This window comes from Acartia tonsa, chromosome 11, assembly GCF_053477335.1.
Source record: "Acartia tonsa isolate MP-2025a chromosome 11, ASM5347733v1, whole genome shotgun sequence".
Lineage (NCBI taxonomy): Eukaryota > Metazoa > Arthropoda > Copepoda > Calanoida > Acartiidae > Acartia > Acartia tonsa.
In genome coordinates, this window is record NC_137270.1 from 22,096,853 (window position 1) to 22,109,790 (window position 12,938).

The 12,938-nt window shown below is 31.5% G+C and overlaps 1 protein-coding gene across 1 annotated transcript in view; it reads left to right on the forward strand.

The window, feature by feature from the left end:
• LOC145331190 (uncharacterized) overlaps positions 1-12,938 on the forward strand; it is a 152,277-nt gene that overhangs the window by 103,364 nt on the left and 35,975 nt on the right. The window contains exons 16-18 of the mRNA XM_080175812.1: positions 1,868-2,006; positions 7,939-8,057; positions 8,334-8,474. Of these exons, the coding sequence (XP_080031938.1) occupies positions 1,868-2,006; positions 7,939-8,057; positions 8,334-8,474 (399 nt within the window). The remainder of the gene's footprint in view (positions 1-1,867; positions 2,007-7,938; positions 8,058-8,333; positions 8,475-12,938) is intronic.

Consider the following 12,938-nt stretch of genomic DNA (forward strand, 5'->3'; position numbering starts at 1 on the left):
AAACAGTTTAAGTTAGTTTTTAATGATTTTTCTAAATAAGAAATAATTGAAAAAAAGAAATTCTTTCCTTATCACTTTAGAGGACAGCTGCTGACCCCCAGTCTTATGGATGAAGCTAAATACATGTTAAAGATAAAAATTACCCTGAAAAGTATACAAAAATGTTTTTTGATGAGTTAAAAAAATCCATTTTAAAATCTTGATTTTGAGGATGATGGCCTTTAAGATGCTCTTACTGGTGGTGAAGGTGAGCTAAATGTTATCTAAGTACATGACCATTACAACAACTTGTCTATTAACCTATGTACCATTTTTTGTAGTCATAGCAGCCTCCAGTGGAGCCTCTCGACATGAAATATAACCATTATCTAAAAACTACATTATTTACTTTATGAATTTTAGTAATTAAAATTGCAATTTTTTTCTTTTTTAATATTGCTTGGCTGGAGGCTGCTATGACTACAAAAATTGGACCATAGTTCAATATATAAGTTTTCTTCAAGGGCATGCACTTTGATAACATTTAGCTCACCATCGCCACCAGTAAGAGCATCTTAAAGGCCATCATCCTCAAAATCAAGATTTTAAAATGGATTTTTTAACACATCAAAAAACATTTTTGTATACTTTTCAGGCAATTTTTTATTTTTCACATATATTTAGCTTCATCCATAAGACTGGGGGTCGGCAGCTGTCCTCTAAAGTGATAGGGAGAGAATTTCTTTTTTTCAATTATTTCTTATTTAGAAAAATCAATAAAATTTACCTTAAACTGTTTTTCATTATAATTAATGCATAAATCCCTTAAAAAATTGTTATTTTATCAGAATTAATTTTTAAAAGTGGAGAAAAGGGCAAAACAAACGTTTTCTCATTGATTTTCTTTTGATTTGCATAATGAAGTGGGTCGGTAAAAAATACAAAAATATAGATTTTGATTGAAATATAAGCATTTTACTTTAAACAGAATCTATTTCTTTTATCATACGTGTTGCTTTAACAAATAGAAACAGTGTACTGTAAAGCTGTACACTTATGGTCTACCGTAGACAAAATATCCAGGAAAATGTAGATTGCATAATGAAGTGGTTCGGGGTTTATAAATTATATCTACCTATCCATCTTTAGATTATATCCATATATAAATTATAGTTACCTATCCATCTATAAATTATATCTACCTATAAATTATATCTACCTATCCATCTATGTATAAATTATATCTACCTATCTATCTATAAATTATATCTACCTATCCATCTATAAATTATATCTACCTATCCATCTATAAATTATATCTACCTATCCATCTATAAATTATATCTACCTATCCATCTATAAATTATATCTACCTATCTATCTATAAATTATATCTACCTATCCATCTATGTATAAATTATATCTACCTATCTATCTATAAATTATATCTACCTATCCATCTATAAATTATATCTACCTATCCATCTATAAATTATATCTACCTATCCATCTATAAAATTATATCTACCTATCCATCTATAAATTATATCTACCTATCCATCTATAAATTATATCTATCTATTCATCTACAAATTATATCTACCTATCCATCTATAAATTATACCTACCTATCCATCTATAGATTATATCTACCTATCCATCTATAGATTATATCCATCTATCCATCTATAAATTATATCTACCTATCCATCTATAAATTATATCTATCTATTCATCTACAAATTATATCTACCTATCCATCTATAAATTATATCTACCTATCCATCTATAAATTATATCTACCTATCTATCTATAAATTATATCTACCTATCCATCTATAGATTATATCTACCTATCCACCTATCCATCATAGATACATCTATCTAGGGAGGACCATCAAGAAAATCCATGTATGTGACTGCTCTATACTACACCATGACCTGTATGACTTCTGTCGGCTTCGGAAACATCGCCTCAGAAACGGACAACGAAAAGATGTTCTCTATCCTCATGATGATCGTTGCTTGTAAGTGTAATTGTTTAGTAGCGCAGCTACTCTATAGCTAGTCTTGTATTTGCATTATGTCCACATATTATCTACTATTGATATAAGATATACATTGATATTATGACAGCGGAAAAGTTGTCATCAATTAAGGTTTGGAAATGAAACTAATATTATTGGTCAGTTCGTTCATCCAGTAGGAGGGGAGTGGATGGGGTTGGTGGCCCGCTAAGATTTTCCCTTTATTAGAGAACATGAAAATCTAGTTTAACATCCAAATAATAATATATCCATTTTATTTACATATGTATATAGATAATATGTCAGCAATGACGACTTATTCATGTTATTAATACGACATAAAATTTAAGCAAATTCCTGTTTAATTCTTAGACTTGCATTTGTGTACTGTTATAAAATCTAAATATAAACATAATGATTTTCAAATTTATAAATTCATGTGTTTTCATTACATTATTAAATGAAAATAAAATAATGCCACATACATCCAAAGCTAAAAGTTCATTAAACCTGAACATAATCATTTTATAAAACTAAGTAACAGGATGTTTGTCTGTCTATGTATCTGTTTGTCTGTACCGAAAGACCTCGATAACTTCTTGACCGATTTGGTTATCCTTCTTATAGGTATAGGGAATGTGTATAATTACTTTTGGGGGAGGGTTATTCCAAGAGAAATCACCCATGGAAAAATAGCCCCCTAAAAAAATTGTTTTATTTTTTCTTTTTAAAATCTAATTGTAAAAAGGATGATTTGACTTATTTGGAGGAAGTAATATAATAAACATCTATACTTATACATTTATTAGACTAAGACAGAACAAAGATTTTGACTTGGATCTAAAATGTTAAAATAGAATCTGAGTATATACTATTACATACTTTACCTTTTAATGTTTAATGTCTACTCTAAAGGTATTTTCTTCCCTCATTTATTTATGCTTTTTATCATATTATATATCTTATTATTTCTCTTTCTCTCTCTCTCTCTCTTTCTTTCTCTCTCTCTCTCTCTATTCCTCTCTCTCTCTCTCTCTCTCTCTCTCTCTCTCTCTCTCTCTCTCTCTCTCTCTCTCTCTCTCTCTCTCTCTCTCTCTCTCTCTCTTTCTCTCTCTCTCTCTCTATCTATCTATCTATCTCTCTCACTATCTCTCTCTCTCTCTCGCTCACTCGCTCGCTTTCTTTCTTTCTCTTATTTCTTGCTTTTTATAACAGAATCCCATTTTCCAATATTCGCAACTTTTAATGTTATTGTTCTTGTTTTGTGATATCAAGCAAAGCACTTGTCGTTTGTGACATTTCAGACTTTTAAAACAACTACTATCTTTCACACAGTTCTAAGGATATTTAATCACAAATAGCACAGTAGGATAATACCTACTATGCTTTTGAGGTTTGCTGTTATATCTGGGACTATTAAAAATTCAACATCTTATAAAGTCGGTGAGGAACAGTTTTTGAAAACATGTTTTCTTCAATATTAAGAAAAAAATTCAGCATCATGTTTAAAAAAAAAAATATTAAAGAAGAAAAATAGTCTCTTGATTTAATCTTACTATTCTCCAATTACAGAGACTCTAGATGCTAGTGGCGAAGCAACTTTTGAATTAAATATTGGAAATTTTATTTAATGGAACAATTGTAAGGAACATTCAAAAAGAAAACTATTTTGAATTTAATTTTGTATTGTGAAGCCGTATTTGTCAATAATTCCGATATTTCAATATGCTATGAAAACACGACTGAGTATGTATATGATTTATGGAATGAAGGAATAGTCCAAATTTTAAATATTTTTTGTTATTGATACTATATTGCATACAATCGTATTAACTAAGGTGTATCAAAAATAATAGAAATTTATGTGCATTCAAATTTTAATTCAAAAGTTTTGACAGGTCACAGCCAACCCCTTTAACTCTGACATATAGGTTATAGATATATTTTTCTTTTGAAACAACATATTGTATTATTACAGCTTTTCTTTAGCTCAATTTTTTATGTTTTCTTATCAAGTAATGTAATAAGATAATAGATTGTAACAATTTTGGACAGGTGTAATTTATTCAAACAAAAACCCTGTAGTCATTTGACAAAAGAATTAAATTAGGAATAATGATAAGCCATTGAATTATCAGCATCTGCCACCCACCAGTAAATATCCTAGAATTTCATCTGGATTAACTTTGTCTGAAAGTCTTACTTGTGCATGATTGCAGCTATTTGTGGGCAATAATAATAATTAATAAGTAATCTCACTTACCTGTCTTTGCAGATGTAGATACAATTTTAAATTTTATCAAAGAAATGTTGATATATTTTTAAAAACTGATTTAAAGTCAATGTTTAATGGCTGAAGCGAGAAGAAAATGTTTTAGCTACGTGTTACTTACAAGATTTTATATCATACAATTTTATATAACTTTCTTTCTTTCAGTGTATGTCTTATTTCTATCTATCTAGTTTGTATAAATTACTTGATTCTTCTTTTCTTTTCTTCTCTATCTCCCTCTTTCTAAATTTATCTCTTGTTTTTATCTCTCCCTCAACTCTTCCTTTTAAATTAAAATCTTTATTTTATTTTACATTATAGTAGACTATCTAAAGATTAATTTTACTACTTTGAAGAATAAACACAGAAATTCTTCAAATACACTCTTCATTTTATATTTTCTGAGAATGTAAAATACAAATTGAATACATTTAATTCATGTTTTGATGGGAAAGTTATTCCAACATTTGAATACCTTTTGTCTGTTTGAGGCTTTTTGAATTACACATGATTTTCTGGATCATTAAGGATATATAAAATAAATATACTCATCCTTCATTAGATAATATGGGTGATTGGGAGAGGGTAGTGTTACCCTCCCCTAGAATAGCTATAATTCTTTATAGGACCTTCACTGTAAAGGAGAATTAACCCATTAATGACAATAGGGTCTTAAACGACACACAAATTCAAACCTTTACTATCACTCTATTTGTTTATGCTGTCCTTTTAAATGTTTGTAAATAACTGAATAGAGCTTCAAGTAATTGTCCTCTACATTGCTTGGGCTCTCACTAAATTCGATGACCAGATGAAATCATATTTTCATGGCAGAGATGGAAAAAATAGGAAAAAATTTCCACACCAGGTCTAACTTTTTTCTTTTAAAGAATTAAAACATGCTTATTTATAATTAATTATATCATTTATTATATATCTTTAGTTTCTGCTAAGTTTTCTTTAATTTTAGTTAGTTTACATCCTTTTTTTTGATAAATTGTTGTGCGTCGTATTCGACGCATTCGGACTAATCATTTTAGCCATTGCATCCTTTTTGACCTTATAGGACTAATCATTTTAGGATTTTACTGTATAATCTCCTATAATCTGCTAGTTGCTTCGCCCCTAACCTCTAAGGCGGGTGGGGAATGTCAGGAAAATAGCATAAAACCATCCCAAGGTATTTATAAAGCTTCCCTGATAAGTAAAACCAATTCAGACCTGCAATTTCTATAATCTTTGGCTTGAGACAAAATACCTTACTACTTTATAGTATTGAATACAATACAAGCAGCGGCTACGCCCCTAGAGGCATCTAGGGGCCCTTAGGTTGCGGGAGGAGTCAAATCCTCTCTTTCAATCACAATTTTTTAAAGAAATTTTTTTTTTTAATTATTTTTAATTCATTTTCTTGGGGTGATTTCTCTTGGGATGGTGGTGGTACCCTCCTTTAAAATAGTTATAAACCTTACCAGGACCTAGTAGAACCTACCATTTAACGGAGCACCATATAGGTTCAGTGTTTAGCAAGGTCCTTAGGTACACACACAAAGACATACAATAACCTGTTACTTTATCTTAAGGATATAAAAATAGTAGCGCAGATAATCTACAACTAGGGTCTGTCTGTACGTCCCCCTGTCAGTATTTCTATAATTGCATCCAAATAAATAATAGCTACCTTACAACTAGGGAATGTATGTATGTCTGTCTATATATCTAAAATTACAGCCAATTAAAGACTGTAAATATGTTTATACTTCTGTAATTTTTATTGCATCCTAGCTATTAAGGTATTCATAAAAATAGCGCAGATACTTTACAATTATGGTCTGTCTGTATATCCGTCCGTCTGTATATATATAATTGCATCCAAATAATTAACAACTACTCCTACAACTAAGAAATGTATTTGTTCTAAAGTATTTGATCTAAAGTAATAAGTCAATGGCCGATAAATTACAAATGTACTTACTCAGGAATATTATACCATAAAATCTTTCTGTAGATTACATTTAGTGGTTGAAACTTTTGGACCATTAACTTAATAAACCAATCAATCAAAATACAAATACAATTCCCCAAAGATGGTAAGACAACAAATAAGCAAAAGTTATTATAAAACTTTGGGGATTAACAGGGGCTAGGGGGGGGGGGGGCGAGGGTTTGTCATGTATTGGGTTGTTCAATATAATTGTCGACAAAATCATATTTCTTAGCTAAAGCATTGTAATAGAGTGAAAGGATATCTCTCTGTGTATCTGCTTAACTGATATGCTTCTTTTTTACTATGTAGCTTCTCATAGGTCCTAGGAAGGTTTATAACTATTTTTGGTTAGGTTACCTCCAACCTCCAAAGAGAAATCGCCCCTTAAAAAAAAACCAACACAAGAAAAAATAGAATAAACTAAATGAAATTAATTTTTTTTAAATCTAAAATAAAAAAACATTGTTTTTGAATTCAATGACCTCTCCCCATCTCAAGTGCCCCTAAAGGCCTCTAGAGGCGTAGCCACTGGTACCAAATAATTATATTCTGAATTGTTTTATACAGACGAATGGACGTACAGACAGACACTGATTGTAGACTATATGTGTGATGTATCCTTATGATAAAGTAACAGGATATACATTCTACATGTGTCTGTGTGTACTAAGGGATCTCACTAACCACTGAACCGATATGGTTCTCCTTTACATGGTAGCTTCTCATAGGACCTGGTAAGGTTTATAACTATTTTGGGGGAGAGTACCACAACCGCCCTAGGAGAAATCACCCCTAGAAAATAATAAACCCCCCTCAAAATTTTTTATCGATTTTTCTCTAAAAACTGTAATCAAAAGAGGGTGTTTGACTCCCCCCCCCCCCAACCCAAGGGCTCCTTAATGCCTCTAGGGGCGTAACTGCTGCTAGTATAGTGTTCCATACTATAAAGTAGTAAGGTTTTTGTCTGAATCTAAAGATTATAGAAATTTCGGGTCTGAATTGGTTTTACTTATCAGGAAAGCTTTATAAATATTTTGGGATGGTTTTATGCTATTTTTCTGACATTCCCCACCCACCCTAGAGGTTAGGGGCGAAGCAACTAATAGATTATACAGTAAAAGCCTAAGATGATTAGTCCGATATGGTACATAATAGACGCATGGGAAAAATGATTAGTCCGAATGCGTCGTAAACGACGCAAAAAAAAACTTCTTTGGTATGCCACAAATCAAAAAATCTAAAAATACAAATGTCTCACAATCCCTTAAGGAAGCTGTGTTTAAAATTTCAAGCGATTCTGACGACAGGGGGGAGGTTCGGCACTAATGGGTTAAATCGTTTGCTAAGAACAAAAAAGCTTACTTCTTTAAAGTATAGGAAAGAAAGCTATTATTTTTTATTTTTATTTAACTGATCAATTCTTATCTCCTTCAAAAAAAAACACTATATTTGTCAGTCTGTCTATACTCCATGATTACTGAAAGGGTGATTTTAATACATATATGCAATGTTGTCCAAGTTACTAATTGTACATCTAGACAATCTGTTATTTTGATATGAAACTTTTTTATGAAAGTCTGAAACCTTTATTAGATTTCACTTTCTGAATCTAACAAGTGCATAACTGATTAATTAGAAAGAGGAATCATTTTTGACAAATGAAATAATTTCAGCTCTGTTATACGCCACCATTTTTGGTCATGTGACAACCATCATTCAACAGATGACCAGCGCAACTGCAAAGTACCATGATATGCTCAACAGTGTCAGAGAATTTATGAAACTTCATGAGGTATCTATCTTTTTATATCTTGTTCTATGGCTAACTATCTTGATATCCAACTATTTTGATATCAAAGATGTTCTATTCACTACAACTGTGTTGCGTAGCTTCGTTATAACTGTTATGAATTGATTTTGAAAATCTATATTTTTTGTTCGAAAAATTGTGCTCGTGTAATCGTAACAATCTGTTTTTTTTTGTAATAATCACATTTTTATGATATTTTTAATAAATCTAAAATCCAACTATCTATCCATAAATCTTACTATCTATCTATCTTTTTAGGTACCAAAAACGTTATCAGAAAGAGTTATGGACTACGTAGTGTCAACATGGGCTATGACAAAAGGAATAGATCAAGATAAGGTGCTCAACTATTGTCCCAAGGATATGAAAGCTGATATCTGTGTCCATCTTAATAGAAAGGTAAAGTATTAATTCTTAAAGGCGAAGTTTTTCTATAATTAGGATCAATTCGTCCGTCCGTAATGGTTAGATCTTTTCGTAATGTTAGAATAGTCCTATCGATTTCAAACTTTGCATGATGATTCCCATAACAGTTAGGTACGACGTATCAACTCTTTAATAGTTACCAGATAGTCTGCACGTCCATTTAAACATGTTAAAGTATGTCCTTAAACAGTATCCTGCCTATAAGTTTTTAAAACTTTGTTTAGACTTATACAATATACATGTATGTATATTCTGTAATTGTATAATATTCTGCTATTTTAATTTTGACACATTTACAAGTGTTAATGTTCGGTTGTATCTCCGTTTCCTAGCTTTACTTCTATGGATGTTGTCAATTCATCCCTGTTCTTCAGTTTTTAACTATTCAGCTAGGCGCTAATTTTATCAAATAATAATATGATTTTTTTAATTTGTAATGCTTGAAGGTGGTCTTTATCAGTATTTATTGCATCAAATTATAGATAGCTTTCCGCGGATATTCAAATAAAAAACTTTAAAGATTAAAACTATTATGAATTTTATGATTTTTATTTCAATATCCGTGGAAAATTGTTCCAATGTGTTCAAACATGATTTTTCAGTATGGCTGAGAACATGCTCTAATCCAGCGGATAATAATCGGTTTCGAAGCCATATTGGAAATTATTTTACTTAATTTATGAGTTTAGCACTTTGTGTACTGTATCAGTGTATACCAATTAATAAATGACAAATCCTTCCTAATTAATGATTACATAACATTAATGTTCAGGGCTTAGCAGACTGATTCAAATTAGATTCAGACTAATATATGACTTAATTAAAAAGACAATTATATCCAATAAAATTATAATGATTTGTTACTTTATAAAGAGAAATAGAAAAAAGGTATTGGTACTTTTATGATACTGTATAACAATCAAAAACGATATATTATTACTTGTATGTTGCACCAGAGTTTGTTTTAGTATAAAAGTGATACTCGCAGCTGGCTATTATAACCCATCCACCCCCTTTACCTCGTTCCTTTCCCTCGTAACGGATGAACGAACTGACTAATAAATAAGGTCGATACTAGCACCCTAGATTTATGACAATTTTCCCCTGCCATTGTATTCGGTATCCATTGCAATCAAAAACTTTCAAGTCAATCTAAAACCGTGTAATGAACAAACCATAAATTGATGTAAACCAAAATTACAATAGTCTATTTTGCAGTATTCCCAATAGCCTGATACTTTTTGCGTACTATTTTGTTTATGCTAAAAAGATACAAAAAATAAACTTACATCACACCTTATTTCCACTTTTTTATATTTATTTTCCTACTTTTGTATGTAAAATATAGTTATTAAAAATGATTTAGAACAGTTTTTACAAAACAGCCCAAATTATTTCACCACATATAATTCAACAGTCCACAGTCGACATTCTAATCTTCAACAGCAACAATTCAATTTATTTTTTTGATTTTGAAAAAAAATTGGTAGGGGGTCGACTCACCCACTTTAAATTTTAGTTTTCAAAATAAAAATTTTAAATTTCTTAATGTGGGGGTAAATTTTTCAGGGGCGATTTCTATAAGGAGGGTGGTGGTACTCTCCTCAAATATAGTTATAAACCTCCCTAGGACCTATGAGAAGCTACCATGTAAAGGAGAACCATATCAGTTTAGCTGTTAGCGAGATCCTTTGGTACTAACAGACAAAAATTCTGTTACTATTATAAGGATTGTTTGAACATTTGAAGATTTAGTGTGCACAAATATTGTAAAGAAAATACAAATTGAATTGCCACAAGCCATTTTACAAAAAAAAAATAGGTTTTCCAAAAACAAATTAATAATTTCATATTGTAGTTTGAAGATGAAAATTATGCAACCAAAATATCTGTATGACAGTTCTAGATGCTGTGAGTATTGGTGCAAAAAATATGACGTAACAAAAAAAATTAGCCAATGAGAGGCCGTTATTGACCAATGGTAAAATTTATAGTGGACTCTCATTGGCTAATTTTTTTTTGTTACGTCATATTTTTTGCACCAATACTCACAGCATCCAGTTCTATCAACAGATCATAGATATATTTACAGATAACTAACTTCTTTCCTTTTTCAATGACCTTATTTGTCTGCTACCAAATTGTTTTCTGCTACTTGGCAGTGTTAATACAAACCACACCATTGCATTGGTTGATTTTCAATTACCCAATTGGGGATCGGCACAAGGACAGTGCGTTGGGGAGATACAGTTATTTAACCCTTTCCCCATTTAGTGTCTTACTCTATTGTTCTATCAGTTGCTCATTATGTGGGTCTTTCTTCAAAAAGTTAATTTTTGTACTTTTTTTATGTTGACGAGACCTTTAACGTTTGGCTTAATGCTTTATAGCCTTCATTTTTAATATCACTAACCAATGAACCGATATGGTTCTCCCTTACAGTCAGACTTCTTATAGGTTCTGAGATGGCTTTAGGCTAATTTGTCTTTATAATTAAGTCTTTGAATGGTTTTAGGCTATTTATTTGCCAATCTCTACCACTTCAAGAACAGATCTTCTAGATAGTTGGGGCGCAGTCGTTAGTAATCAATATTGTGTTACAATTATTGTGCAAAATACACTGAATATAAATCTATGAAATAACCTTTCAGAGTTTTAAATCTGTATTTGATATAAAATTTTGCTGAATATCTTCCAAAAGTTTAAACAGCGAGAAAAGTAGCTGAATTTTATTGAAAAGTTTTTAAAAATTATTTATTGTTTTTTTTACAGTTTAAACAGTGAATTGTGCATTGTTTTGTTTTTTACACAGACATTTTTTAACTAAATTATTATTTGTAACGCTTATATGATGTATTAGACAACAGATCTATAGTATAGATGTATATTTTCCTTTTTCAATGACCTCTTTCGTCTGCTTCTAAATTATTTTTTACTACTTGGCTGTGTTAATATAAGCGACACCATTGGTTGATTTTCAATGACCCAATAGAAAGATTGCACAAGGTGGTTGCGATGTGGAGATACAGTTATTTGACCCTTTTTCCCTCTAGTGTTGTACTCTAATTATTAGACAAGGGCCTATTTTTTAAATACATTTGTAATTATATATTCGTCTACACCCCTAGAACATCTATGGGAACTTGAGAGAATGGGGGAGAGTCGACCCTACAATTTACAAAAGATTAGGTACAAAAATTTAGGTTGGGTTATTTTTTCAAGGGCGCACAGTGAGCCCAGGAATCCAATTTTGTGGAAAAAATTAATAACTTCCTTATTTTTCAACCAAATCAAACAATTTTTTTTTAATTAAAAGGTTTTTATAATACCTTTTACAGAATTAACAAGATTACCCCTTCCTCCCTCTCTAGATAATTGGGGGGTCAAAATATCACCCCCAAAAATTGGTTTTTGGTCGATTTTGACCCAGGCCACTTTGAATGGCCATCACGGCCAGGGAAGTGATGGGAAAAAAATTGTGCAAAATAGCAAAGATGGGCAATGGCCCAGTGTGTCAGGTGACATGTGTCCCAGGCCTGTCAGCCAAGCAGTCTGGCCGCACTGGCATGCCAAAAATCCTCAAAAACTTCAATTTTTGACAATTTTTGCAACCTTTAACTGCGGCTGTCGGCCAAACGGCTGGTCAGACCACCTCCTGCGGCACACTCGCCAATCTGGCTTGGAATGACCTACAAAAAAGTGGTAATACACGTGGCTGCGCCACAAACACACGCCGCCCTGTGTGCAAAAAACACGACAAAAAATTGTCATTTTTTTGGTGTGCTAACTTTGCCGCCAATTAAAGGACAGAAGGCGGCCGGCAATTATCGTTGACTTTTTCTGATTGCAGTTAGAGCCGGCCATTGTGGTTCTAAAGATACCTTTAGATTTCTGGTAGCCCCTCCAGGAGGCCCTCAGGGTCCAATACACAAGGGCATAGTAAAATTTTATTTTGAGGTGCTCTAACTTTTCCACCACTGGTTGGAAAATTTTATGCCATGATTTTTCGGAAAGGCATTTTGCCAGATTTTTACCCTGTAAAAGGATTTTTCTCTATAATGAAATCCGGCAACAAATTATATAAGGATTATACACTAAAAATAGCTTAAAACGACCTTTACAAAAATATCTATAGAGGTTAAGCAACTAAGTGAAAGTTGATAAGACCAATGGGATCCTCTTATATATTGCCTAATTAATGCTAGAACTTCATCCTAAAAATTTTCACCTCGTTGCTAAAAAGATCAAGGTATTTGAATCAGAGCTTAAAAAAATATTCAACGTGCTTTTTTTTGCATTTTCACGAACTTTCTTTAATATGGATTCAAGAGGTGTTTTTTATACAAAACTATTTAGTGTCTTGTTATCCAGCATTAGAAAATTGCACAACCTTTCTAAAATGTTATTACATTACGTCCTAAGTTAATATTTGATTAA